This window comes from Protomyctophum parallelum (genome assembly GCF_964188405.1).
Source record: "Protomyctophum parallelum genome assembly, chromosome: 13".
Lineage (NCBI taxonomy): Eukaryota > Metazoa > Chordata > Actinopteri > Myctophiformes > Myctophidae > Protomyctophum > Protomyctophum parallelum.
Window position 1 is genome coordinate 32,854,597 of NC_139708.1, and position 25,181 is coordinate 32,879,777.

Sequence of the window (25,181 nt, forward strand, 5' to 3'; positions counted from 1 at the left end):
TTGATGTGGAGGATATCAGCCTCCTTTGCCTCCAAATCATGAACTCCACATGACACACAAACTGCCTTTGACTGACTGCTACGTCTGCAGGCCTCGGGGAGGTGTAAGATCAGGCATAAGTATCACTTACACGGCTAAAGTGGAATCCGAACAATCTCATAAACCCCCTTTCAGTGTGATGATGATGACGACGACGATACCCCCCTTGATCTGCACACACATTGTGTCGCTTGACAAACTGTGGTTCAGCGTGGATCAAATGCGCCTATAACGTTTGAATTTATCATGCACCCTCATTAGTCAATGGCACTCAGCAAGTTGTAGTGTCTAATTCTGCAGGGCGAGGAGGGAGGGGGGCCAAACATAGCTCCGTTAAGTTTCAACGCGGTGGGCCGCCCCCGCCGCTGGAAGCCTCTCAAGCCCTTCCAGACATCTGACAACAGACGCGTTTATTTATTGACTTCATTTGGCTTACGGGGCGGCCTTTACTGCTCCCCGAAGCAATGCTGAGTTAATGTAGATCTGAACATCGGAAGACAGAGAGAGAGAGAGAGAGAGAGAGAGAAAGAGAGAGTGCGTGTGTATGTTTTCCCTCCTTTAAAACCCATTCCTAAGTGTTTAAACACCCGGTGTAATGACGCGCTGTTGTGGAAGTGAAAGACCATGCAGGACTTTTTTTCCCCCTTTTTTCCCTCCAAACTGTCCCTGTGGGCTTTTCCTCTGCACAGAGGAGAGAGTGAACAACTGAGGTCAGAGATTAGAGAGAGTAGGAAGACCTGTTAATCAAAATGAATGAGCACCTCTCACGGTCCCTGCGTCGACATGCGGCCACATGGCCATTCAGAGTCAGAGCACCCTGCTCTGCCTCAGGCACCACAGCTCCAATGTAAAGAGAGACTCCAGACTCTCTCTCTCCCACCTCCCGCACACAGCGTGCAGCTTGCACCAAACCAAGGCGGCTTGGCTGCAGTAGACAGTCTATCAGTTGTTTCCTGAATGCTCGGCTCTCCAGCATGTTGCACACATCAGGTCTTATAACAGGGTCACAATAACATGCATGGAATGAAACCATTACATGCCATCTTTTCCCCCCTTTCATTATTACTATTGAGTTCGGATGAAAGATAGTAAGTGGGATAGCAGGGTTTATTTCGCAGAGTTTTTTATAAAAAAAATTACAACTTTAATGGCTCAGAATTCAACTAAGCCCAAGTGAAATATGAGTATCATTGGCCAAGAAAGCTAGCGTAGAACATGAGTGTTTTCATAGGCTCTACGGAAATCATATGAACTTGGAAGAGCAGAGCACATATTATAATGATCATTTCATTAAAAGAACCATAATTATCGGTGGCTATGGTTTGTATTTCCCAACAGTTATTATTACGCGACTGTCTTATGCCTTTTGAGGCTCATCTTGTTTTTGCTGTTTCTTGTTTTGCTTTTGATGGAGTGAAGTGATTGAATTTAGTCTCTGTCTGTCTCTCTCTCTCTCTCTCTCTCTCTCTCTCTCCCCTACTGTTGCTCCTACTGCGTTTCACAGAACGCCTTCGAAAACCCAGCAGCTTTTTCAAATTTGGGGCTTGCGACACTCAGCCAAAAGCCGCAAATTACCCCCCTCCAGCAGCAGCGAATTAGGAACAATTTTGTGTTCGCTATAAAAAAAAGAGAGAGAGAAGGGAGGGAGAGAAGTGAAGGGAAAATATAGCTTACACCAGGGACCACCAACAGAGGCACGATGGGATGAACAGCTCGCTGGCCGACGGTTTGGGTGGCAGGGTGGTGCTGCAATGCTGCAGCCCCACTGATCTTCACAGCAATCAATCCTATCATGCACATTTACATAACAGAGCACAACATCCATTATCCGACGTAAAGGCCTGAATTATTGGATTTATGTTGGTGTTGCAGGATGTTTGCAGGGCCTGTGAATTGGCTTTACATCTCCCTGAACACACAGAGACCTGCAGCATTGTTATAAGATAACAGAAATGCAGAGACAGACAGACAGACAGACAGACAGACAGACAGACAGACAGACAGACAGACAGACAGACAGACAGACAGACAGACAGACAGACAGACAGACATCCTTGCAGTTTGATCATGACACAGAGATATGGGGTGACAATTCACTGCCTGGACCATTCCATTCCTTCTGCTCTTCTAGGAGGGTGGGATTTTTTATTTCCCTGCTGTGCGGTTGGTCCTTAACTCCAGAGCATTAACGTAAAAGAAGGAGGAAAAAAGGGGGTATTTTTTCTTGTTTCTTACAAAGCGTGAGGTTTGGCATGCCCACTTAATCTGCTTCCACTGAGCCAGTCCATGTTTTTCCCATTCTGGTACTGCTCTCTATTCCCCCCTTTTAAAATCCATTTCCAAGTTGTAATATGCCACTGCAGACGTTATTGAGTGGAGAAAACCAAATGTGATCTGGAGAGAGGGACAAAAAGAGAGTAAAACAGAGAGAGAGAGAGAGAGAGAGAGACCAAAAGAGAATTGGAGAAGAAAGAGAGGAAAGTGACAGAATTAGAGAGAGGAAGAGAGAGAGAGAGAGAGATGGAGAAAGTGTGAGAGAGAAAGTCCAAGTGAGTGAGGTCTCCAGCTGTTAACGGCCTCGATTCCTAACTCCACCTCTCCTCCATGGCGGTGTCTGCATGGTGCAGCAACGCGGCCCACTCTGTCTTGGTCAGAGATCAGTGAGACAGGGCGGGCCACATCCAGGCTGGGGTTACTGACTGTGTCACTCTCATTAAGCCGTGCACAGCCAGGCCAGGACTATATGAGTGTAACAAGAGCTCGCCTGGCTATGGTCTGACCCCTCTCTGACACATCTTGGCCCAGATGTTAATTGTGTTTCCTGTACTCCTTTTGATTAAATGACAGCGAGTTTTAAGTCTTTGTTTGTACGGCTAATGGCTCTCATTTGGCGCAATAAGTGGTTTCAGGGGCTGCCGTGGGTGACATCAGCATCCCGCTGCCTTTGATCTCAGGCATGTAAAGGGTGAGCAAGTGAGCGTTTCTTCTTCCTGGCCCATGGCTTTTTGCTGAAAGCAGCAGTTGGTGGCCTAGTACCTGCGGCGTGGGCAAAGTCTTTCTGAAGTTCTGCAGGCGGTAACGCCCGGGCGCACGCTCATGCGTGAACCTTGAGAAGAGGGTGTTTTGCTTTGCACGACTCCCCCCCCCCCCCCCCCCCCCCCAAGACACGTGCCACCCATTGGAGTGCCCGGCCTGCATGGGCAGGGTAAGGGCATGAGGTCGCCAGCTGGAAAACAGCTGGAGTGCCAGCAGGAAGATTGAAAGATCATGTAGCGGAGTATACGGAGGAAGAGGGGGGTCAAGACCCAATGCCACCCAATGAACTGCATAAGCGGCTGTAATGCAGGCTCTGTGTATGTTTGTCATACAGATGTCGTAATGAGGAGAATCTGCAATAAAAACTGTGGGGTTTCTGATGTTACTTGTTGTTGCCGTTTGATATCTGCATCTTATTACAAGTGGAAGTTGTGCATTTCCTCAGGAATATGGCTTTTGGAACAAGGCCATGCATGGTTAGTCAATCAAAAGGACACGCTGAGATGTTTAACAAAACTAGAGCCTATTCAGACAGAATTATTAAGGAGCAATATACAGTACAGCACGTACGCATTGTACAGTGTATCTTGAAATAAGCCAGGATGGCACAGACAAATCACAAGCTGATTTCTGAATCGTTCCCTCTACACAGATGATCACATAATTTGCTTGTCATGCTGTTCTTTTTTCTTTTGTCTGTCCCTCTCTGTCTTTTCATCTTCATTCTCCCCTCTACTCCTATCTGCAGATCCGTCTCTCGGTCTCTCCTTCTGCCCCTCTCTCTAGCACCCTCTCTCTCTCCCTCGTTCCCTCGCTCCCTGTGTGTGCGTGGCTAAGGTGTGAGATCATTTTCCTTCTGGGTGGCTTTCCTGCTATATGTCACTGTCATCTGCTGGCACTGGGGCTTGAGGGGGGGTCCCTTTTCCAAAAACACACCGCACTCCGCTCCACCACCGCGAGCATAATAAATTCTTGGGCACGAGACTGGAGAAGGGGGCGCACCAGCAGAGCGCCGTGTTTTACTGGGCTTGGCAGTGCAACACATGGGCCGGTGAGAGAGGGGGGTGAAGATTTATAATTGAATAACTCTCCAAAAGCAGGGCAGCAGGGATCGGCCCTGCCAGGAAAAGCAAACGCCAAGGAGCGAGCGAGGCCTGTGGAAGTCAGCCATTAAAGTGAGAGGAGGGGGGCACCTCGGCTCTGATCTGCTTCAGCAGAAAGGTGCTAGATTTACTAAGGCTAACTGAAAAACCACAACACCTATTTAGTATAAGCCTCTCTATTCACGCCACTCCGAGGCGCTCTGGCCTCCGTGCAATGCGTCCAGCTGAAATCACGCCACAGGCTGGCTCGGTTTCTGTTTTTTTTCCGTTTCAGCCTGCAACGGCCTCACAGCCCACCCTCAAACAAAAGCGGCCTATAGGAGGGACAAAACATTTGAGGGGAATTTATTCCAAATCGTGCATTTCAAACCCACAGAAACAACATAGGAGCATTGTGTTATTTTCCCTCCAACCTGCCTGAACTTGCAGGGGGTATCCCAGAATGCACCGCTCTCCTGCCTATATGACTTGGCATCGTGGCTGTTGAAGCTGAGCGAGGGGAGCGAGGTAGCAAGGCGGGGGTGCTGAGGGAATTAGTTTATCTTGCCTGTTTGGCTTGGCATTAACAACCGGAGAATGGGAGCGTGGCACAGCGGCAGAGTTAAGCATGAATGGACTTCTGACTGAATTGACTCACTTTTCCCAGGGAAAAAAAAACCTGTCTGTACATCAGAGGGAAGATATGAGTTATGATAACTCATAACCGATAATCCACGTGGAACTGAGCAGAAACACTTCAGCAGTGCAACGTAGCACGCACCATTGATCAGTTGTCACATAAACGTACATTCATCACGTCCACCCTTGTTATAAATAACATTTATGTGACATTGATTAGAGTTTTCAGCAGTGACGTATTCAATTTAAAGGCCCTGGGGGTCTGTGTTGGTACATTTTCTTAGGCCTTTGGTTGTTTGTTTTATTTTACAGATTACAGTACAGTTCCAGGAAAGTGTGCTCTGTCTTAAAATGGGGATTATGCTAAAATGCGGAATGAAGAACTGGGCGAATTCTCACTGCTAAACTCGTACAGATGCAGAAGCATATTTACCAAAACGCCCTCCGTCACCTTCAATGAGGCATGAAGGAACGAGGGCCTGACGCAACATATCAAGCAGACGATTGGCAACTTTTACCTCCCCTAGAGTGAATGATTGATGGTTAATGATGCACACTGGCAGTTTACACTCCGTTTTTCTCACACATTCTTTCACACATGCACACACACAAATGCACGCATGCATGCATGCAAGTATGCATGTCGCTCGCTCGCTCGCGCACACACACACACACACACACACACACAGTTGAATACATTTACTGATCTTTAGCATATATGAATTAATGACACACTCCCACACGCACGCACCCACGCACCCACCCACCCACCCACCCACCCACCCACCCACCCACCCACCCACACACACACACACACACACACACACACACACACACACACACACACACACACACACACACACACACACACACACACACCGAACTTCTCTTTGCTGCCTCTCTAGGTCGTCCTCAGACGAGCCTGGTGGCATGTTAATTCTAATACTCACTGAGAGTCTGCTACGGACCTACTGGTTCATAATGAGAGGTATTGATGGCAGACTATACTGCTATGTCTGACTCATCCCTGCAGTGGAAGACGATGCTGAACTACGTATACATCAGACCAAATAAACAACCTGCATGTGTGTGTGTGTGTGTGTGTGTGTGTGTGTGTGTGTGTGTGTGTGTGTGTGTGTGTGTGTGTGTGTGTGTGTGTGTGTGTGTGTGTGTGTGTGTGTGTGTGTGTGTGTGTGTGTCCACACATGCATTATTCCATGTGTGTAATTTCAATCAATGACATATACGGTATTGCCAAGCATAGAATGCATACAAACACAAAGCTAGGGTGGTTTGTATGTCTAAGCCTATCTCACACTCATACAACATCCAGAGAGTTTTAATTTAGTTTAAATGTAACTCTGAAATGAGACGTGCAAGGGTCAATTTTTACGTCTTCAGAGTTAAATTAAACATACATGGTATATTAACATTTCCTATCAGATCCATTTTAATGGCAAATATGTTGAGGTTTATGGTGTGAATCGCATAGAGGGTCAATTTAACCACCGTTCTCACCACACCGTTTAAGATTAGCACTAATAATAGACAATGGTACGGAGTTATGAATCTTTTTTTAAAGAAAAACAATAAAAATCCAACCTCGAAAAAGGATCAAATAAAACATGCAATAAAATCGAGCGAGTCTCTACATTTCCTGGGAGGAGAGTGAAAACACACAAAGAGAATCATTGTGTGTGTACATTTGTACTCTTCCTTTGCAAGCGGGGTGACTTAACAATTGGCCATCAGGTAACAATCTTTTTATTTGTTTCAGTCCTTCGCTTGGTGCCAAAGCCTGCAGAAGGACTGCAGCAGAGAGCGTGGTATATATGATCCATCAGCCACGTCCAATAATTGGAGAGCAGTAATCCATCTAAAGCAGACTTTACAATAGAATTGAATAAATACTTCCATGCTCTAAAACATAGAATTATTTTATTGCTGTTCAAGTAAATAAAAAAAGAAATGTCCAAATAAATCTGTGCATCTGCACAAGCCAAATAAAGAAATGATTAGAAAGTGCTTTATACGCGACAGTGTTATAATGCATGGAACATATAGTTTCAGTGATGAAATCTGAATTTATAGACTAACTACCTCTACCGGTATGCATATTTCCAGATGAAGCATGTTGAGGTCTAAAATATGTGTATGCTTATTGTTCTACTGACTACACAACTGTATATGTTCTGTATACATACAATGGAACACAAAAAAAGGAAGAAGAAAAAATAATTTCATAGATTACGACTATATAAAATATTGTTTCTCATTCTGTAATTCATAACTTAAGCTTGCCAGTGAAATAAATAAATTAGTGTGTCCTTATCACAGATTGTTTCATAATAAATTATATGTTTTATATATATATATATATATATATATATATATATATATATATATAAATAACACAAGTTGGCATATAGTCTATGTTTAAAATTATTTAATATTGTATAGGTTATTAAATGTATTGTTAATCATAGCATTACATTATCCTGAACATTATTCTCCATTAAAGTTTATGGAGTTCAGTTTCAAGTTTTTGTCTTTTGAGGTAGGCCTATATAGCTACTTTTTGAAGATCACATATAATTGGCTTTGGTCAAAGCGAAATTCATACACAACTTGCTGTTATAAGTAGCCTGCCTAATACCTCCATAAGTATGGCTTTTCAAGATTCTTGCACATCTTAAAGCTCTCTGAGGCCTACCGATGTATATTTAAACACATATTTGAATAGATCGTCAACCGGCAAATATTTGCATGTGGCGGAGCATTTTATATGCTCCATCAAGATCATGCCCGCCGTTGCTAACATATTTTCAGCGATATCCCAAAAATCCCTTGCGGGAAGGTTTTGGAGGTAAACGACCAAATAGCGGGTTTATGATTACCTCACAATCCGACATGAACAGATGAAGTCTTTGACATGAAATGTGTTGTACAGATTTTTTCCCATCTTGGTTTGGGAACTTGGAGAGCGGTGTGTGGCCCCGGCACTCCGGCAGGCAGAAAGTATAAGGCAATTATAGGCGTGCACTGCACACATAAAGTCTATAGTAGTTTGATGTAGATTATATGAATGCAATGCCACTGATTGAACGCGACCGGCGCACACACGCACGCGCGTGTACACACACACACACACACACACACACACACACACACACACACACACACACACACACACACACACACACACACACACACACACACACACACACACACACACACACACACACACACACACACACACACACACACACACACACACACACACGGGTAGGCCTAATGATCATATATGACTGCATGTTGAGTTGTTGATTTTAATGATCATTGGCAATTGGCATGACCTGACCGAGTATCATATAGCCAGTCAATTTATCTCCATGCCTCCAATATCGGGTGGAAACCTTGTATGTCCAAAACGTTCCTATTTTATTACTTATTTATTTATTTTAATAAAAGGACTCCAGGAGTGAAAAATACAAAATAGCTTATCTGCTATTTTCAGCCTATATACACTTGTGCGATACTTATCATCAAGTATAGGGCATTGCGGGGGAAAAGCATAAAGAAGTTGAAATGGAGTTTATGCCTGACAGCAACGAACTCTAAGGTGGCCTGTGGCTTGAAACAGTGACGTGACGGTGCGTCCATGTGGGTCTTTAACCGTGACCTTCACCAATTAAACCTTATTTTATAGCTACTTTGTCATAAATTATGATGGTGTCGCGCGCATCGGAAATATATCAAGCTGCACGTGTTGCATGGGCTTTGTGAGCTTGTAGATCAAAACGTTTTGCTATTTTTGGACATTTCTTTAAATGTTTGAACATTTGGCCAAATGACATGCATGTCCAAAGTAAGGACGCCATGTTGAAAGTGGTTTATGGCTATATTGGCTATATTCAACAAGTACAAAATCCCACTTGTTTAGATATCTTAATCTCGCAAAGCATGTTCGTTTGTTGTATAAATATTTTTCTGTATATTGGCATGACACATTTCCCTCAATTTCAAGTCAGCCTCACTTGTCAACTCATCAAAGATCTCTTGGGCATTTTCTATATTATTAACTTGGTATTTTGCAAACGTTTGTCATTTTTATTATTTTATTATTATTATTCATGACAATTGTGCATTTATTCAATAGCCAATTGAATGAATGTGCGTCATTAAAGGCGATATAACAAATGTATGCTAATAAAGTAATAGGCCTAAACTAAATTTCAGCCAAATTCCTATAAATAAATAATAAAATATGTAAACAAAAATATATATATGAGATGAGTGAGTAATTAAGATTTATTTTTAACATTTTAACATGTATAGGCTTCAAAACTTGAATAATATTGAACCTATATTTGAATAATAAGATGCAACTGAAAGCATACATTTAAATAATCATTTTTTATTTTATTTCTTTCCAAAAGAAATTCTGGGAAACTCGTCAATTAAATATTTGAACGAACAACTATATTTCATAATCAAATAAAAGCGCCACATGTTAAAATAAAAAACGTGCCAGCAATGTAGGGAGGAATTGCTTTAAGCATATCTACAACACTCAGTCTCATTTTAGTATTTTACAAATCCGTCCAATTTCCAACACCGGTGGAGTGTGCTTCTTCGACTGTCCCTTAATTCCTGAGAGATTACAAACGAAACAATGATTAAACTCAGAGATTGACATAACAAGAAACTATTCATGAGCACTATTCAAATGTTTGACCAGGTCAGACGTGGCGCGCTGAGTCTGTAATTTGTGATATTCTTGGTGTAAACTGAGGAGATGCGGGGACGCCGCCGGGTGGAACAGCGCGTGATGGGAAGGGTAGTGTGGCGCGCTGGAGCTCAGGGGAGACGGGAACGCTGGACACTGCACCGGGGAAAAGGGCTCCACCACGGCGGAGGGATGAAGCTGCTGGGACTGCAGGAACGCCTTGGCCGCGAGGGCATTCCGGGAGAAGAAGTTGGAGAGCGCCGGCAGGATGCTGCTGACAGGTGGGATGGTGGCGGGGCCGCACGGCGAGTGCACGTGGTGATGGAAGCCCAGCGGGTATAGCTCCAGGCTGGGTAGCTGCAGACCGGCCGCGTTGAGTCCGTACGCGTGCGGGAAGTTGTGGTATCCGCTGGGCTCCAGGTGCTGCTCCTTGAGGACTCCGAATCGAAAGTGTTGCCGCTTGAACCTCTTCCTCCGACGCAGAAAGCTCCCGTTCTCGAACATATCCGACGAGTTGGGGTCCAGCGTCCAGTAGTTGCCCTTGCCCGGGTTGCCGGGCTCCCTGGGCATCTTGACGAAGCAGTCGTTGAGGGACAGGTTGTGTCTGATGGAGTTCTGCCAGGCCGGGAACTTCTCGCGGTAATAGGCGAAGCGGTGGCTGATAAAGTCACATATCTCGCTGAGAGTGAGCCGCTTCTTAGGACTCTGCAGTATGGACATGGTGATCAGAGCGATGTAGGAGTACGGAGGCTTCACCGACGTGGGACTCTTGGTCTTGTTCGCAGGACTGTCACTGGACTGTGGGCTGTAGCTGTCCCTGTCCTTGTTGCCCTGGCTACCGGAAGACACCGCCGACGTCTCCGTGTCGGGGTCTTCATCCACGGCTAAGTGGTGGTGCTCCTCTCCGCTCTCCTTGAGCCCCTCTCCCACCACGTCGATAACAATGTCTTCCATGAGGTCGAAGTCCAATGTCATAGTTAGTAGAGCTCCGCGGACAGAGCCAATCCCACCTGACAACAGGTGGCGAGAATGATAGTTATGTTATTGAAGAGGGACAGATGTTTACGCGCAAGTCATCTCCATTCACAAAAAAAGTGAACGTACAATCCGCGCACGGAGCCTCCTCCTACTTTGCTAAATCGACAAAACAACCTTTCCAAGCCACAAGACATCCGCACCGACGCACCGCAATCCAAACGGATATCCTACCTTTTTTACGCGAGAAAACGGTCGCGGGGAATGTGTGTAAAGCGTATAAAAGTGTCCGTCTTCCCTAGATGTCCAGCATCTTCTGGATCCTTTGCTGCCTTTCCTGTTGGAGCTTCAGCGATGTGTGGGTCGGGTGGCTGTGATGTCATGTTGAGCCACGAGGAAACGGCTCCTGACCAATGGAAACGACGCAGAGGTACCAGGGAGCGCTACCAGCCAACAGCCCATTCTCATCATCCCATCAATCAAAACTTACAGCTCCATTCAGTCAAATGCCTCTTTACGCATGGAATGACAACGAGTCTGCATGTGTAGGCTATTTGTCAGAAAGAATTTAGTCTGTAACCGCAAAAAAATGTTAATTTAAGTTAAATTAATTAACAAGGTAAACGGTGAAATAGTATAATATATAGGGCTAGTATAGTGCAAGAATATACGCCAAAGCTAGCCTACAGTATATATACTAAAAAGTAGAAATAAGAAAAGAGTATTTTCCTGGAAATATTTTCAAGTGATAATTTCTGTAACTTTATATTTTGGTTAATTAACTGCATTATTTGGCCTTGCGTAACGTTCCATTTTAAAATAGGCTTTACGCAAAATAATTAGGCAATCTAAACTAAAGACAAAACAAAATAAAAAACACCCCTAAAAGTGTGTCTGCTTGTGTATATTAATCTATAACAACAACAAAGGAAACAGGAGAGATATTTAGCGAATTGCAGTATATATCTGGAGAGAGACATCTCACTCCCTCTGCAGGGTGCAGCGCGTGTCAAAGGGGAAAGTAATCGACGCGAGCCAGAGGCTTAAAGCCTAAGCTATAAACACTGTGCTGGATAGCCACGTTTACGCACAATTATATGTTATCAGTAAACCTACAGCAAGGGATAATGCGGCAATGACTGATTTTGTAGTGACGTTAAAACAATAATTTGTACAGTGTATAGCCCTCTCTGAATAAAACTAATAACATGCGGATTTATTATATTAAATCAACTAAAATGCACTGGGCGGTTTATATTTTCCATGGAACGGGTACAATGTATCGTAGAAATAAAAGACAGGACTATATTGCTACATTTCACCATATGCCAAATGGGGAATAAAAAAAACATTTGTTCTGGTGCATAACCTGTTCATTTTGGTCCTGAAACCCTATACGCCCTGTGCGCTCTATTTGAACGCAAACCGACTAAAGTCCCCCTAAACCTGTCAGATTATCTTCTTTAATAATGGGCGACTGAGACCATGGTAATATTAGGGATGAAAGTAATAGATTTTCACTTGCCCAGACATAAAAGGCGAGTCGGGAGTGGAGGGCGCTTTTGGTATTGTTCGAAGGCCCCTGGTTGTTTGTGTTTAATGATGGGACCCTTTGTTGGGGATTCCCACATTTCCTCCCTCTAATCGTATTGATACCTCGGGGCAGCGGCCGACTGGGGCGGGTGTGGGTGGGCCACGGCACCGACAAAGCTGCAGATGATTTCCCAAATTCATCACGCATGTCCCGAGATTGGAAACAGGCCCAACACTGTGGCTGAAAGCGAGTTGTGTGGTTTCAGTATCTGAAGAGGGTTAAAAAAAGAAATCCGGCTGCATTTCCACAGATAGGTGCAATAAAGTTTTTTTTACCCTTGGAAAATAAGAGGGGGGAAAACAAAGAAATATTTAAATGCCCAATGCCACATTTTGAACCAACACTATGCCGTTGGTATTTCATCAAAAACGCATGTTGTGTGACTAAGAAAAGCTTTTCCAATATTGTTTTTTCTTAGGTTATACTCTGAGAGTAGCTAATGCATGCAATGCACAATAAGAGTCTTAAGTCAAATGGGTCAGATACAATTAAATCATTCATATTAAATCATGCCTATTGGCTAAATGTATATACAGGCCTATAATAGGTGTTAGCGAGGTAATAAAGGTGGTCACGCGGTGGTCACATAACCCAAACCGGTGATAAATCGTTCGTCGAGCATGGATCTCGTCCCTCCTGCATGACATTTTTGGGCATATTTCTTTTTATACTAGAACGAGCTGAGCCTGTGACTGAAGTTGCAGTGTTTTACTTCTTCATCTAAACTTCCCGTTCCGTCAAAACCATTTGCACGGTCCCGAGTCCCGAACGTGATAAAAAACAGAGTGTGGTTTTCATTGAGAAAATGTCGAGACAACTTCAAAGAACTATAGGTTGTGTTTTTTGGGGGGCATTTTCACATAAACACCTCCTCGTATATTTTAAAAACTTGGCAATGCTAAATAAACAATAGCCTAAGCCTATATATGCCTATAGGCCATAGTTCAAATCGACAAGAAACAAACGCTATATCTACCCAACATCTATCCATCCATTGATTGATTGATTGATTGAATAGTTTATTAGACAGAAATGTAAAAAACAGCAACAGAGTATAGTCAAACATTTAGTCCAAAAGGAATCGCAAAAAAAGTCCTTGCGGTCTTGTTTCCATGCATTTAGGCCCTATATGCAATCAATTCATAGACATGACATGAAGAATAACAACAAAATTCAATATCATCATCCATCCATCCAATAATCATGTCTGTCTGTATATGTCAGTGTCTGTCTCTCTGTCTGTCTGTCATCTATACCATAATGTGTGTGTGTGTGTGTGTGTGTGTGTGTGTGTGTGTGTGTGTGTGTGTGTGTGTGTGTGTGTGTGTGTGTGTGTGTGTGTGTGTGTGTGTGTCTCTCTTTTCAGATTATACAGCTAATATACTTGTTATCATCATGTTGCTGATGAGGACAGTAGAGCAGTGACCATTTGAGAGTATAAGTTGTACATTCAACCACAGTCTGGAAGAAGCATTCCTTAGGCTTAGTGCTAAAGTAGACTACCAACGGATGCTATTATAGGCTACAGCTTGGTTACAAATATAAACAGCTTGTGCTCATATTTGGAAGCCTCGGTAATGTCCATACATTTGTTGTGAGAGGCCTGCAGATTGCAGGAATGCTAGAGCTTGGCTAAATTCTGTTCAGTGTCTGTGATAATGCACTTGGCAGTCGCCACTGGAGGAGACAATGCTTCCTGTATCCTGAAACACGTATTGTTGGGCTTCCCAAGTTTGTGCATTCACTACTATTTGTGTTCAAGAATTTCTTGTTAAATGTGAACACAGAGAAAGAGAGATTATTTTGTGTGTGTGTGTGTGTGTGTGTGTGTGTGTGTGTGTGTGTGTGTGTGTGTGTGTGTTCTTAATAAGTATAGGCTACCATTAAAAAAATCAGGCCTATATTTCCCATAGCCAATGCAAAACATATGCATGGTGGGCCTGCAAACACTGAACAAGACTTGGATGGAAAGACTATAGAGTATCAGCAAACAGACTCAGAAATTGTCATAGTGTTGTTGGGTACTTCTGGAGAGATTCATTCTATAGTGCCCAACAATTTATGCAGACCTTGTTGTATAATTATCATTATTAGTTATGATTATAACAAACAAAAACACTTACATACATGAGCTTGATGTTTGCCTTGATGCCTTAAATTGACATCCAGCACCTGCAGCCTAAATACAGGCAAGAGATGTGCACACAAGCCTCTCTGTGAACGATACTGTATAGCTTGTCACTGTGTTCCTTTGTTATTTGAGTAGCCTACCTGATATATTATAGTATTGCGATACTTTAAATCTAATATCTTTATTGCTATTTGGATTCCGGGATGGGTACACATGTTTATTTTCTATTCTTTGCAAAGCCAGACAATTGATGAGTTGAGTTGACTGTTGTGTCCTCACTTGCCCTTAGCCTATCAGTGTGTAGATGGTGAACTAAACGTATGTGTGTATACTGTATACATAGGCATGCATATGCCCATTCCCATTATGTCCTGAAAATACAGAGGAGCTTTTTCAGCATCACCAGTGTGCAGACTATTTTGTAACCCAAAATGTACCATATTATAGGTTAATTAATTATTATCTGCAAGGGACCCTGGAATGAGAATGAGAAGATAGGTTTTGGTTTATATTATTAAATTGTCTAATTATCATAATTGTAGGCCTGTAAAGAAAACAAAAATAGATTTGTTTATTGAAAGATTAGGCTACTTGTAAAAATGTCAAGTGAATTGAAATATAGTAAACTAAACTTTAGCCAGCCTACTCCCTCGACCTCACTTTGAAAACCACTGCGTGACTGCGTCTTGTTGTTTTGAAAGTCCATGTGTGAACCTCATCAGCTCAATTGCTAGACTGGGCCTGTCTGACTTATACAACCGACCTTAAATTTGATCATAATTTACACGTCGGCCATTTTGCTCTTACGTCATACCAGGAGGATGGAACCCCCCCCCCCCCCAGGTATGACGTAATGCAACCTCCTGTAGGCCTATATATACATAGTGTATATGTCGCAGTTTGTGTCCATTGGGTTTTACAAGATAGACCGACGTTACCATCTCTTCGGATGTGACAGCCACAGCAGAGCAACACAACTGAATATCCCCTGAAAGTGACCACAGGTTTACAACAACAGCAGCCCAAGAGCCCACAGGCACACTGCACAGTGAGTGCACAGTCTGTCCAGTGCTCAGTAGAGAAATGAGGCGAGTTAGGCCGACTAAATGGAGAACGCCGCCATCTGGTGGGGTACAAGTAGCCTACATTTCAGTTTTTTTAGTTCAGTTTATTTATTTTGGTCATTAAAACAGATTAATACAGTGCCTGCTTTGGGGTTTTTTTTTGCAAAAGAAACATTGACCAAAAAGGTGTAGGCTGAAGCCTAAGCTTATTGTGCCTACCCTTCTAACATATAAATGGCTTTCATAGGTGAAATAATACAACAAAGTAAACACAACAGATCTAAGCTAACTAGATAAAGTGGGGGCACTCGGGGGGCACAGGTCTCCACCAGGGCAGGTCAGGTTGTGGCCCCCTGGTGGCGCTATAATAGGCCAATGTGAAAAGGGTGCCATTTCTTTTTATGCCTTGGATGGAGGCATTTTTTCCCAAAAATGCTTTTGCTAAAATCCACCTGTTGGTGGCGCAATAACAGGCCAATGTGAAAAGGGTGGGATATATTCCTCAGCCTAGTAGGAAAGTCTGTGAAAGATTTCACGTAAGTTGCTCGTTCATGATTTGAGGCATTTTGTTCAAAACGGGCCAATCCTGCAAACTTTGAAAGCCAATGTTAGCCAATTACGATGGAATATGAAATATTGGACAGACCGTCTTGAACACATGACTGTGTAACGATTTGCAGGGTTTTTGGACAGAATCTGGAGGAGTAATATCCAAAAATGTGTTTTACAAAAGTTGGCCTCCTGGTGGCGCTATAACAGGCCGTTCTGGAAAATTTGGGGCAGAGGTTCATCGTTGGCATGAACCTCTGGAGTGTGTATGCATCGACCGGGTTAACGGTGCCAGAGATTAGCTGTACACAGACGGACGGACGGACGGACACACACACATGCACACGCTCACGCACACACGGAGTGCAAAACATACTCTCTCCCCAATGCCTTTGGCCTGGTGGAGACAACAATGTGTAGCATAGGTAGGACAAAGGCTACTAATACTGCTAGATATTGTGTTCTTCAGAAGTAGTAAGGTCCTGTAAATAATGAACACAGTAGCTATTCTGTTTTCTTTTCGTCTTTCCAACTGGGATGCATGTGAATTACTCATTTAGACGGTGACCTGTATTTAACAGATCATAACCAACAACCTGATCTCAGAAAAAGTAGGTTGTAGTCAAAAAGAGCAGATTGGTCTCACATGTGACAACTGACAAGCTGATTTAACTGATTATAACAATAAACATGTTGTGTTTTCTGTCTCTTCAGTCACAGATTAAATCAACATCATCATCATAGTCTTCAAAAGGATCAAAACAGACCTCTGCCTCGGGGATCAGGCCACTCTGTGACTCAGACTATACAGGACTCAATGAACCAACCTTGAGTGTAAAATAGAAACTTCTAAATAATTACTTCAAAGTTTGCATAGCCCTACTAAGCCTACTTCTCCAGCCTGGTAGAGAATGATGGGGTCCATTACACATTAAGTTCCTGAGTTCACCACGAGGGGTACTAAGCCTACTTCTCCAGCCTGGTAGAGAATGATGGGGGCCATTACACATTAAGTTCATTGAGTTCACCACGAGGGGGCGCGCGTGCATTGGGAATAGGATTGCAATGTACTGTGTTGCTCTTCTCTCCCTCCCTCTCTCTCCCTCCCTCTCCCTCCCTCCCTCTCTCCCTCTCTCCCTCTCTCTCTCTCTCTCTCTCTCTCTCTCTCTCTCTCTCTCTCTCTCAATTCATTTCAATTCAAAGGAGTTTTATTGGCATGAGAAAACGTTCACATTGCCAAAGCAGAAGTGGAAAAAAATAAAACAATGTATTTACAAATAAATATTGGATATAAATAGGAATTAAATAAAGGTGTAAACAGAGCTGTGTTATATTAACACTTTGGGTAATACTATCTTGTGAAACTATAAAAAGATTGTGCATTTTCTATCAGAGATAGTTATACAATATACATCCATATAGGAGACGTTAGCTTTATACTTTTGATAAACAGTGTACACAGCTGTCACAGCAGCTCTCTCTCTCTCTCTCTCTCTCTCTCTCTCTCTCTAATTCCTTGTAAAGAGCCACTGCAACTGCATGATTACTGGACTACCAATTAAACATATACATTTCACGTAGGATGCAACCGCAGACATAGTGTTTGTTTAATGGTTTCAATGGCTGTGGGTATTATAGGGGTAATATAGTCATGATGTCACTTCTCTCTCAGACCTCAGGATCTACTCTCTAGGTGACGAGTTACCCTGGTACCTCAGCCAGGAAATCTGTCTGGACCACATAACCTCATTAAACTGGGTTTGATTCCGCAGCTCAAGCATGTATCCAACAGACACTGTGCTGAAATAATATTTATTAAAAAAATATTGAATGTAAACGTAAGTTGGTTATTTGGAATTCATCTCTATTCTTTAAAACAGAAGACTCAAGATGAACAGGTGTCTGTCCTTCACATGCTGAGGTCAGTCCACGTTGCACTGGGTCAGAATGTTCAAATGCACCATGCCAATCAGCTGACCTCAGTCACTAGTCTACTGTTTCATGCACATGTTCGCCACCACGCCAAGCCAAAATGTCTGTGGACACTACGGTTGAACAGTCCCTTTATTATGTTCTATTGCGAATGGCAGCGTGGTTTGTCGACAGTATAGTGTTCCTGGCTGTTGTCAGAGCTCACGCAGGGCCTGATGAGGGAAGGAATGCAGATGTTTTGCTTTCAAAAGCTCAGCGTGCGTCAACAGGGACTGACAGTCAGAGGGGTCAAAGGGCCGGCTGTACAGCGGTGAGCGTGAGCCTGTTGTTAACACGTAGACTGAGAGAGAAAGCAGCCGTGGTGTTATGACTGGGCTTTACAGGGCGAGGAGAGAAGAGAAAGTAAATGTTTGTCTCCTGGAGGCCTGCCGAGTGCGCAGCCTTGGCGGATGAGGGATAGAGATAAGAGCTGTGTGATAGACTATAGGCCTTGGCTTTGCCATACCATTTATTCACTTCCTGTATCCTCCCCTCTATCAGAAAAGGATCCTCAGATGGGATGCCAACTTTATATCGTTATCGTGCATGGCTGCGACAGCGAGTTGCAGCGTGTCTCTCAGAACCACACGGCAAAGTTCAGTGGAAGAGAAAAGGTATGATGATGATTTGTTTGTCCTGAGATTTCCCTGAGGCCCAGAACAAAGGGGCGAAGCCTGAGAATGACTGATGACACAGGGTTTTCTCATGTACGTGGGTAGGCTTTAGGCCCGGGCAACCATGTACAGTTGATCCTGGCGCATAAACACACCCAGCAGGGCTTCCACCGCACGGTTCCTTTCATGAGGCTCTGCAAAGTTTGGATTTGAGAAACCTCGGGGTCAGTGGGAGAACGGACCACCTGGTTTTAGTAATCCGTAAAAACACAATTGTAAGGTAGTATGCTTTGACTGGAGCCGTCAGGGGGAAAGGATGTATGGTCAAATTTCCCCTCTTGCTACAGTATGCAAAATCACTTAACAGCTGGAGCAGAAGGTCTGAAACTATTCTCAGATTCTTTCGTAGTTCTCATTTTCTTTCATTTTCATTGGCTGCTGTATCATTGACACATAATTGTTGCTATGTGCAGAGTTAAATTGTAACATATTGTGCTCGTCAGTAGCATAGTAGTGGCTTTTAGACTTCTGGGATCACATGCTGGTCTGGGCTTCCTACTGTGTACTGTCTAGATCAGGGGTTTTCAACTGATTATGAACCAGGGACCACCACCCTGACTGAGAATCAACCTGGGGACCACCACCCTGACTGAGAATCTACCTGGGTACCACCACCCTGACTGAGAATCAACCTGGGGACCACCACCCTGACTGAGAATCAACCTGGGGACCACCACCCTGACTGAGAGTCAACCTGGGGACCACCACCCTGACTGAGAATCAACCTGGGTACCACCACCCTGACTGAGAATCAACCTGGGGACCACCACCCTGACTGAGAATCAACCTGGGGACCACCACCCTGACTGAGAATCAACCTGGGTACCACCACCCTGACTGAGAATCAACATGGGGACCACCACCCTGACTGAGAATCAACCTGGGGACCACCACCCTGACTGAGAATCAACCTGGGGACCACCACCCTGACTGAGAATCAACCTGGGGACCACCACCCTGACTGAGAATCAACCTGGGGACTGGCCACCCTGACTGAGAATCAACCTGGGTACCACCACCCTGACTGAGAATCAACCTGGGTACCACCACCCTGACTGAGAATCAACCTGGGTACCACCACCCTGACTGAGAATCAACCTGGGTACCACCACCCTGACTGAGAATCAACCTGGGGACCACCACCCTGACTGAGAATCAACCTGGGGACCGGCCACCCTGACTGAGAATCAACCTGGGGACCACCACCCTGACTGAGAATCAACAATCGACCATTGCTGTGTTGGGAGGGGGGATATGGTCGTGGTGTGGGGGAAATATATTAACCTTCCATATTAAACTCATGTTGCTGTTCATTTGAGTAAGCAGACACTTGCGATTGATTATGGGCACATTTCCTGGGGACTCAACCAGGCAATCCGGTACGGTTTCCCTTGAGATTCTAACTCACTTTTCTGTGGAAGTTCTTGACATCCGACTTCCCAGTAACTGACAACATCGACGCGTCATCATTTGTCACCAGATCATTTACTGCATTGTTTCTCAACTTGTGTTCAATACAATAAATTCAAATACGAATCTTCACTTTCCTACATTACTAAATGCATCGTCAGGGACCACATTCAACACCTTCACGGACCACCAGTGGTCCACGGACCACCTGTTGAAAACCCATGGTCTAGATGAAGAAAAACAATGGTGGTAAATGTAATACTCCCTTTTTCACACACACACACACACACACACACACACACACACACACACACACACACACACACACACACACACACACACACACACACACACACACACACACACACACACACACACACACACACACACACACACACACACACACACACACACACACACACACACACACACACACACACACAGCATTATGACAACGTTGTCAGTCTGTCAGAGTATAGAACCACAGCAAATCAGAAGAGTCTTGATCATGTGCATGAGGACTGCTTCCACCCCCCGTCATGAATACCGGTAGTTATATAGAGCAGCAACTGTTCCTTGGGTACCCTGGGAGGTCATGATCCCTGGGTAGTGTGCGTGTGTGCGCCTGTGCGCGTGCCTGTGCGTGTGGTTAGAGGTCAAACCTCTACACTGAGGGGCCTGTTGTTCTTCTAACAGGACTTCCTAATTCTACAACAGCCTCATTGGCAGAGTGACGCATGCACTTACCACTCACACATGTACAGTATGCAGGAAACCTCAAACTGTTAATGCAGTGTTTCACATTCTATGGTCTGGCCGGGCCCCCCTTAAAGGGGCACAATGATCAGATGTAGCATGCTGCACAAAATCATAGCTAACTCTCACATGTAACATCATTGTGGACAAATAAAGAAATAGGGGTTGTAGATCACCTATTTTGTCTATTTGTCATAAAAAAAATGATCTGAAAATAAAGCTGAAATTGCTCAACTGCACACAGGTCTGACAAATAAGGTTATACAGTTTGCTAAAAATGGAAAACTGGCACCACAATTCATCATGCTTTTAGAGCCTGTACACCTGACCCACCCCCCCCCCAACATATGCGCGCGCGCGTGCACACACACACACACACACACACACACACACACACACACACACACACACACACACACACACACACACACACACACACACACACACACACACACACACACACACACACACACACACACACACACACACACACACACACACACCCCCACACACACACACACACACCCACACCCACACCTCCTGACCCCCCCCATCTGTGATGGCAGCACATTCCAGGGCCCGTTCCGTGCGACATAGACAGATACCTTCCACATGTGACATTCCTTCTCCACAGCCACCTGGCTCTCTATTTCAGGTCCCCAACTGGGCCTTCATAAAACAGTGAAAGAAGATAGATACTTGGCTCCCCCGAGGCTACATAGGGGTCCATACTCCATAGTATTGATGTCACCATCAGTGTTATATTTTAAGGGGCACAGCATTGGAAACAGCCCTGTGCCCCATTGTACGCTATGTGCGTTTTAACGTTTTCGATTACAATTATTTGCAGCAGCAGCAGACCTACTGGAATGTCCCTTCATCTGATACAAGTGAAATGATTGATGTAGAAGGAATGTCTCACAGCCTGTGGTACTGTATCACTTTCAGGAGGTTCTGTGCCGAGTCGAAACCCGTTGTCTGGCGGCGTAGACATGATGCTGATTGTCCACAGCTAATGTCTTAACCACGCTATTTGTGTTGGAGCGAGACTGTTGATGTTGCAGATGTGCAGGAGTTTGAGTGATGAGAGATGAGAGAGATTTAAACTGATGTTCTGAGTCTCTCTCTCTCTCTCTCTGACACCATCCTCTCAATGCCTGGTAAAGTCATTCAGACGAAACCCTGATGCACTACAACCACAGTTCTACCAAAGTATAAGGTATGCATTACACAGACCATGTACGCTGTAACTCATCCAGACTGGCCTCACTTTCCCTCTCCATCTACCAGAGCCTAATAGAGTCCTGTTGAGAGACATCAGGAATAATCTATGTACCTGACTGTACTGTACTGTAGAATGTCCTCTTCCTCGTTCAAGGGCTAGAATGAGGAAAGGGAATGACTTTGATCAAAGTCAGATTTCTTGCAAATGTGTATGCGAGAGAATACACTCAGCTACATATTTGCGAGGTTAGGAACAGCTGAACCATCGCGAGCTGAATTTGACAGCCAAGTATTGTATTCCAAAAGTATCACCACATGGTAGGCTTCACTACAGGTAGCAGCTGTAACACTAACATTCACTGACAAATTCATGCACTGGGACTCAGGATTGGTTCCAGTGAGTGTGTCACAGTGCTGATAGTTGATGACGGGTAACAGTGCTAACTGATTCACCATGGACTCCCGTTCTTCTTCTGGGGTCTGAGTGACCCGTGATAGGAAATCCAGGTCACATTGTCTGCTTACTGTAGAAACAACAGAGGCATACATGCGTGCAATCGCCCACGTAGGTATAGGCGCACGCGCACGTGGGCGGGTGGACGGACGCCATGCACCCTCTTCCAAACCAACTCTCTCTTCCTCCCTACCCCTTTCATCCAATCTTCTGCTACACACAAACAGTAGCTTACTTGTTAGAGAGATTGAAGTTACAAGTTCACCAGTCTCCATTCACTGGTGTATATAATTTAACCCAGTGATTCCCAACCTGTGGTTGTTGCAAGTGATGGATAAAAATTTATATGTTGTTTACATGTCATGTCAAGTTGGTCACTTCATCATATTCTGTTTGTCAGCACAGATAGGCCCATATCATCATTTATCCTTGGCATAGGCCTGGTCCAGTGCTTACAGCGAGTCTCTCTCTGATGCCCTGTGGAAGTCCCTTCCGCAGCCCTCTAGCGATTTTCTCACTCCCGTGCGAGTGTTTACAATTCCCAGCAAATAAACAAAACGACGTAACTACTCACCGACACATATCCTGCTAGACCTTAAGGTAAAAGTCTATTCTCGAAGCTGGGAAGCATCTCAGGTCCCCAGCTTCTCTCTAAAATGCACTTTGTGCCATTTTAATAACGCAATGTACCCTGAATTTACCGGGCAGAGTCATTTCTTCTACTATGTCATTTCCGGGTTTTGCCTGCGCCGATCTGGTTGGATTAATTTTATTTAATGATTAAAATAGTGCATTTTAGAGAGAAGCTGCATGGGCACCTGAGATGCCTCCCAGCTCCGAGAATAGACTTTTACCAAGGTCTAGCAGGCTTTGTTTCGGTGAGTAGTTACGTCGTTTTGTTTATTTGCTGGGAATTGTAAACACTCGCACGGGAGTGAGAAAATCGCTAGAGGGCTGCAGAAGGGACTTCCACAGGGCATCAGAGAGAGACTCGCTGTAAGCACTATATTATATATATTATATTTATTTATATTATGTATTTCCTGATGCCAGGCTCAGATTTATTGAAGTCTCCATACTGCCTGCCGGCAGCCACAAACTCACAGTAGTAGCCCTGTTTTGATTTAATTCTACATACAGCTGCTCTGATATCAGCAAGTGTGACCTTGGCTAGAGTGGGAGTCAGGGAGTGCTTTTCTCTGTCAAGAGTTCACAGTGCAGGGAAAGTTATCAGCAGGTTGCCATAGCAACGCCAGCTTGCACGCTCTCCCGGCTCCAAGCGGGAACAAGGATTAATGTGCACATGAATCATCTCCAGCCAATGAACTAATGAATGAAATCAACAAACTGATGTCAGCTTTTAATTTATTGTATTGACGACAAGTTGAGAAACAATGCAGTAAATTACCTGGTGACGCGTCAATGTTGTCAGTTACTGGGAAATTGGACGTCAATCAAGAACTTAGGGCCGATTCATACTCCTATTTTAGAGCCGAATAAAAGTCGGTTCGGCTCTGTAGAGCCTACAATTTGACGTCATTTGAGGTTCGGGGGGGCGGGTACCGTCCTAAAGTCGGCTCTTCGGTGCTACTGAAAATTTCTGACGAGCCGAAATCATTTCGGCACTACAGCGCCGAAACAGCGGTAAAATAGGAGTATGAATCGGCCCTTACACAGAAAAGGGAGTTCGAAACTCAAGAGAAAACTACCGGATTGCCTGGTTGAGTCACCATTATAAGGAAAGGTAAAATCCCCCCTCCCAACACAACAGTGGTCCCCAGGTTGATTCTCAGTCAGGGTGGTGGTCCCTGGTTCATAATCAGTTGAAAACCCCTGCTCTATGAAGTTTGCATTATTTCATACAGAGGGATGGTCTTCCTGCATGCTAGGCCTTGGGCCTGTTGCACCTTCAATGGTACCCATGGTGGACTATGCATGGCAGGGTCATCCTCTTCCCTGAGCCATGCCTAAAACTGACCGCATACCAAAAATAAATATTCAAAGTTTTGCTGCGGGGGTCATAAGCTGAGGATCACTACTCATGGATGTTTCATCCCTTATCCTGGTAGTGAACAGGGACGTCTCCCTGACACCTCCTGCAGCTCAACTGATTTTGATGTTACAGTATCTTTATGTTTACACACCTTTCTGCCTTTCTGGTCACGTTTCACTTTTCTGGCAGAAAGTTGTTTATAAAGAAAGGTGGGAGCTCAGTGGCCCAGTGGTAAAGTCCATGCCCTCCACCATGGAGGTTCAGGTTGTGAGTTCGAATCCACTGTGATCAGTGTGATGCATACGGCTTTATAGGGCGTCTATGCTACTAAAATAAAAATAAAGTTGTTCAAATGGAAAAAAGGAACATAGCTTAAGAATGTTGCTTCCTTCTTCTACTCTGTTGTTTTCGTTGGTATAGGTTTTTGTTTTTACAGTCTAGTCCAGACTGTTCGAAACACATGAAGGGAAATTTTAACGTGACTTGACATGACTTGATGTATGGTCTTCAAGAATGTAACCCTAAGGACAATAATAGAAGCCCATATGCATGCACGCAGAGGCAAAAATATACACACCGAAAAACACACATGCACACAAGCACGCACACACACACTTGACACTTGTACAAACACAATTTGCTTTCTTACATATATTTCTGAAGAAAAAACAGCTCACAGTGGGTGCACACAGTCACACCCATCTCTCTGCCACTGTGAGGCTGTGATGTTGCTGTGTCACAGATGGACAGGTTATAACAAGCTCTGCATGTCAACACGATGGTTTTACATTCTGTTGACACTATTTCATAGATAGGAGGCCTGGAACTTGAGAGAAAGTGGTTTTGTGTCCAACTCCCAAG

General features: G+C 44.3%; 2 protein-coding genes across 2 annotated transcripts in view; both read right to left on the reverse strand.

Moving 5' to 3' along the window:
* Nucleotides 1-25,181, reverse strand: part of kri1 (KRI1 homolog) — a 190,285-nt gene that overhangs the window by 87,432 nt on the left and 77,672 nt on the right. The window lies entirely within an intron of this gene.
* On the reverse strand, nt 9,334-10,924 carry foxd7 (forkhead box D7). The gene has a single exon (XM_083779465.1). The coding sequence runs from the start codon at nt 10,498-10,500 to the stop codon at nt 9,505-9,507; it is 996 nt and encodes a 331-aa protein (XP_083635591.1). The 5' UTR covers nt 10,501-10,924; the 3' UTR covers nt 9,334-9,504.

Coding starts and splice junctions, on each gene's coding strand:
- foxd7 (XM_083779465.1), bottom strand. CDS start 10,500: ATGACATTGGACTTCGACCTCATGGAAGACATTGTTATCGACGTGGTG.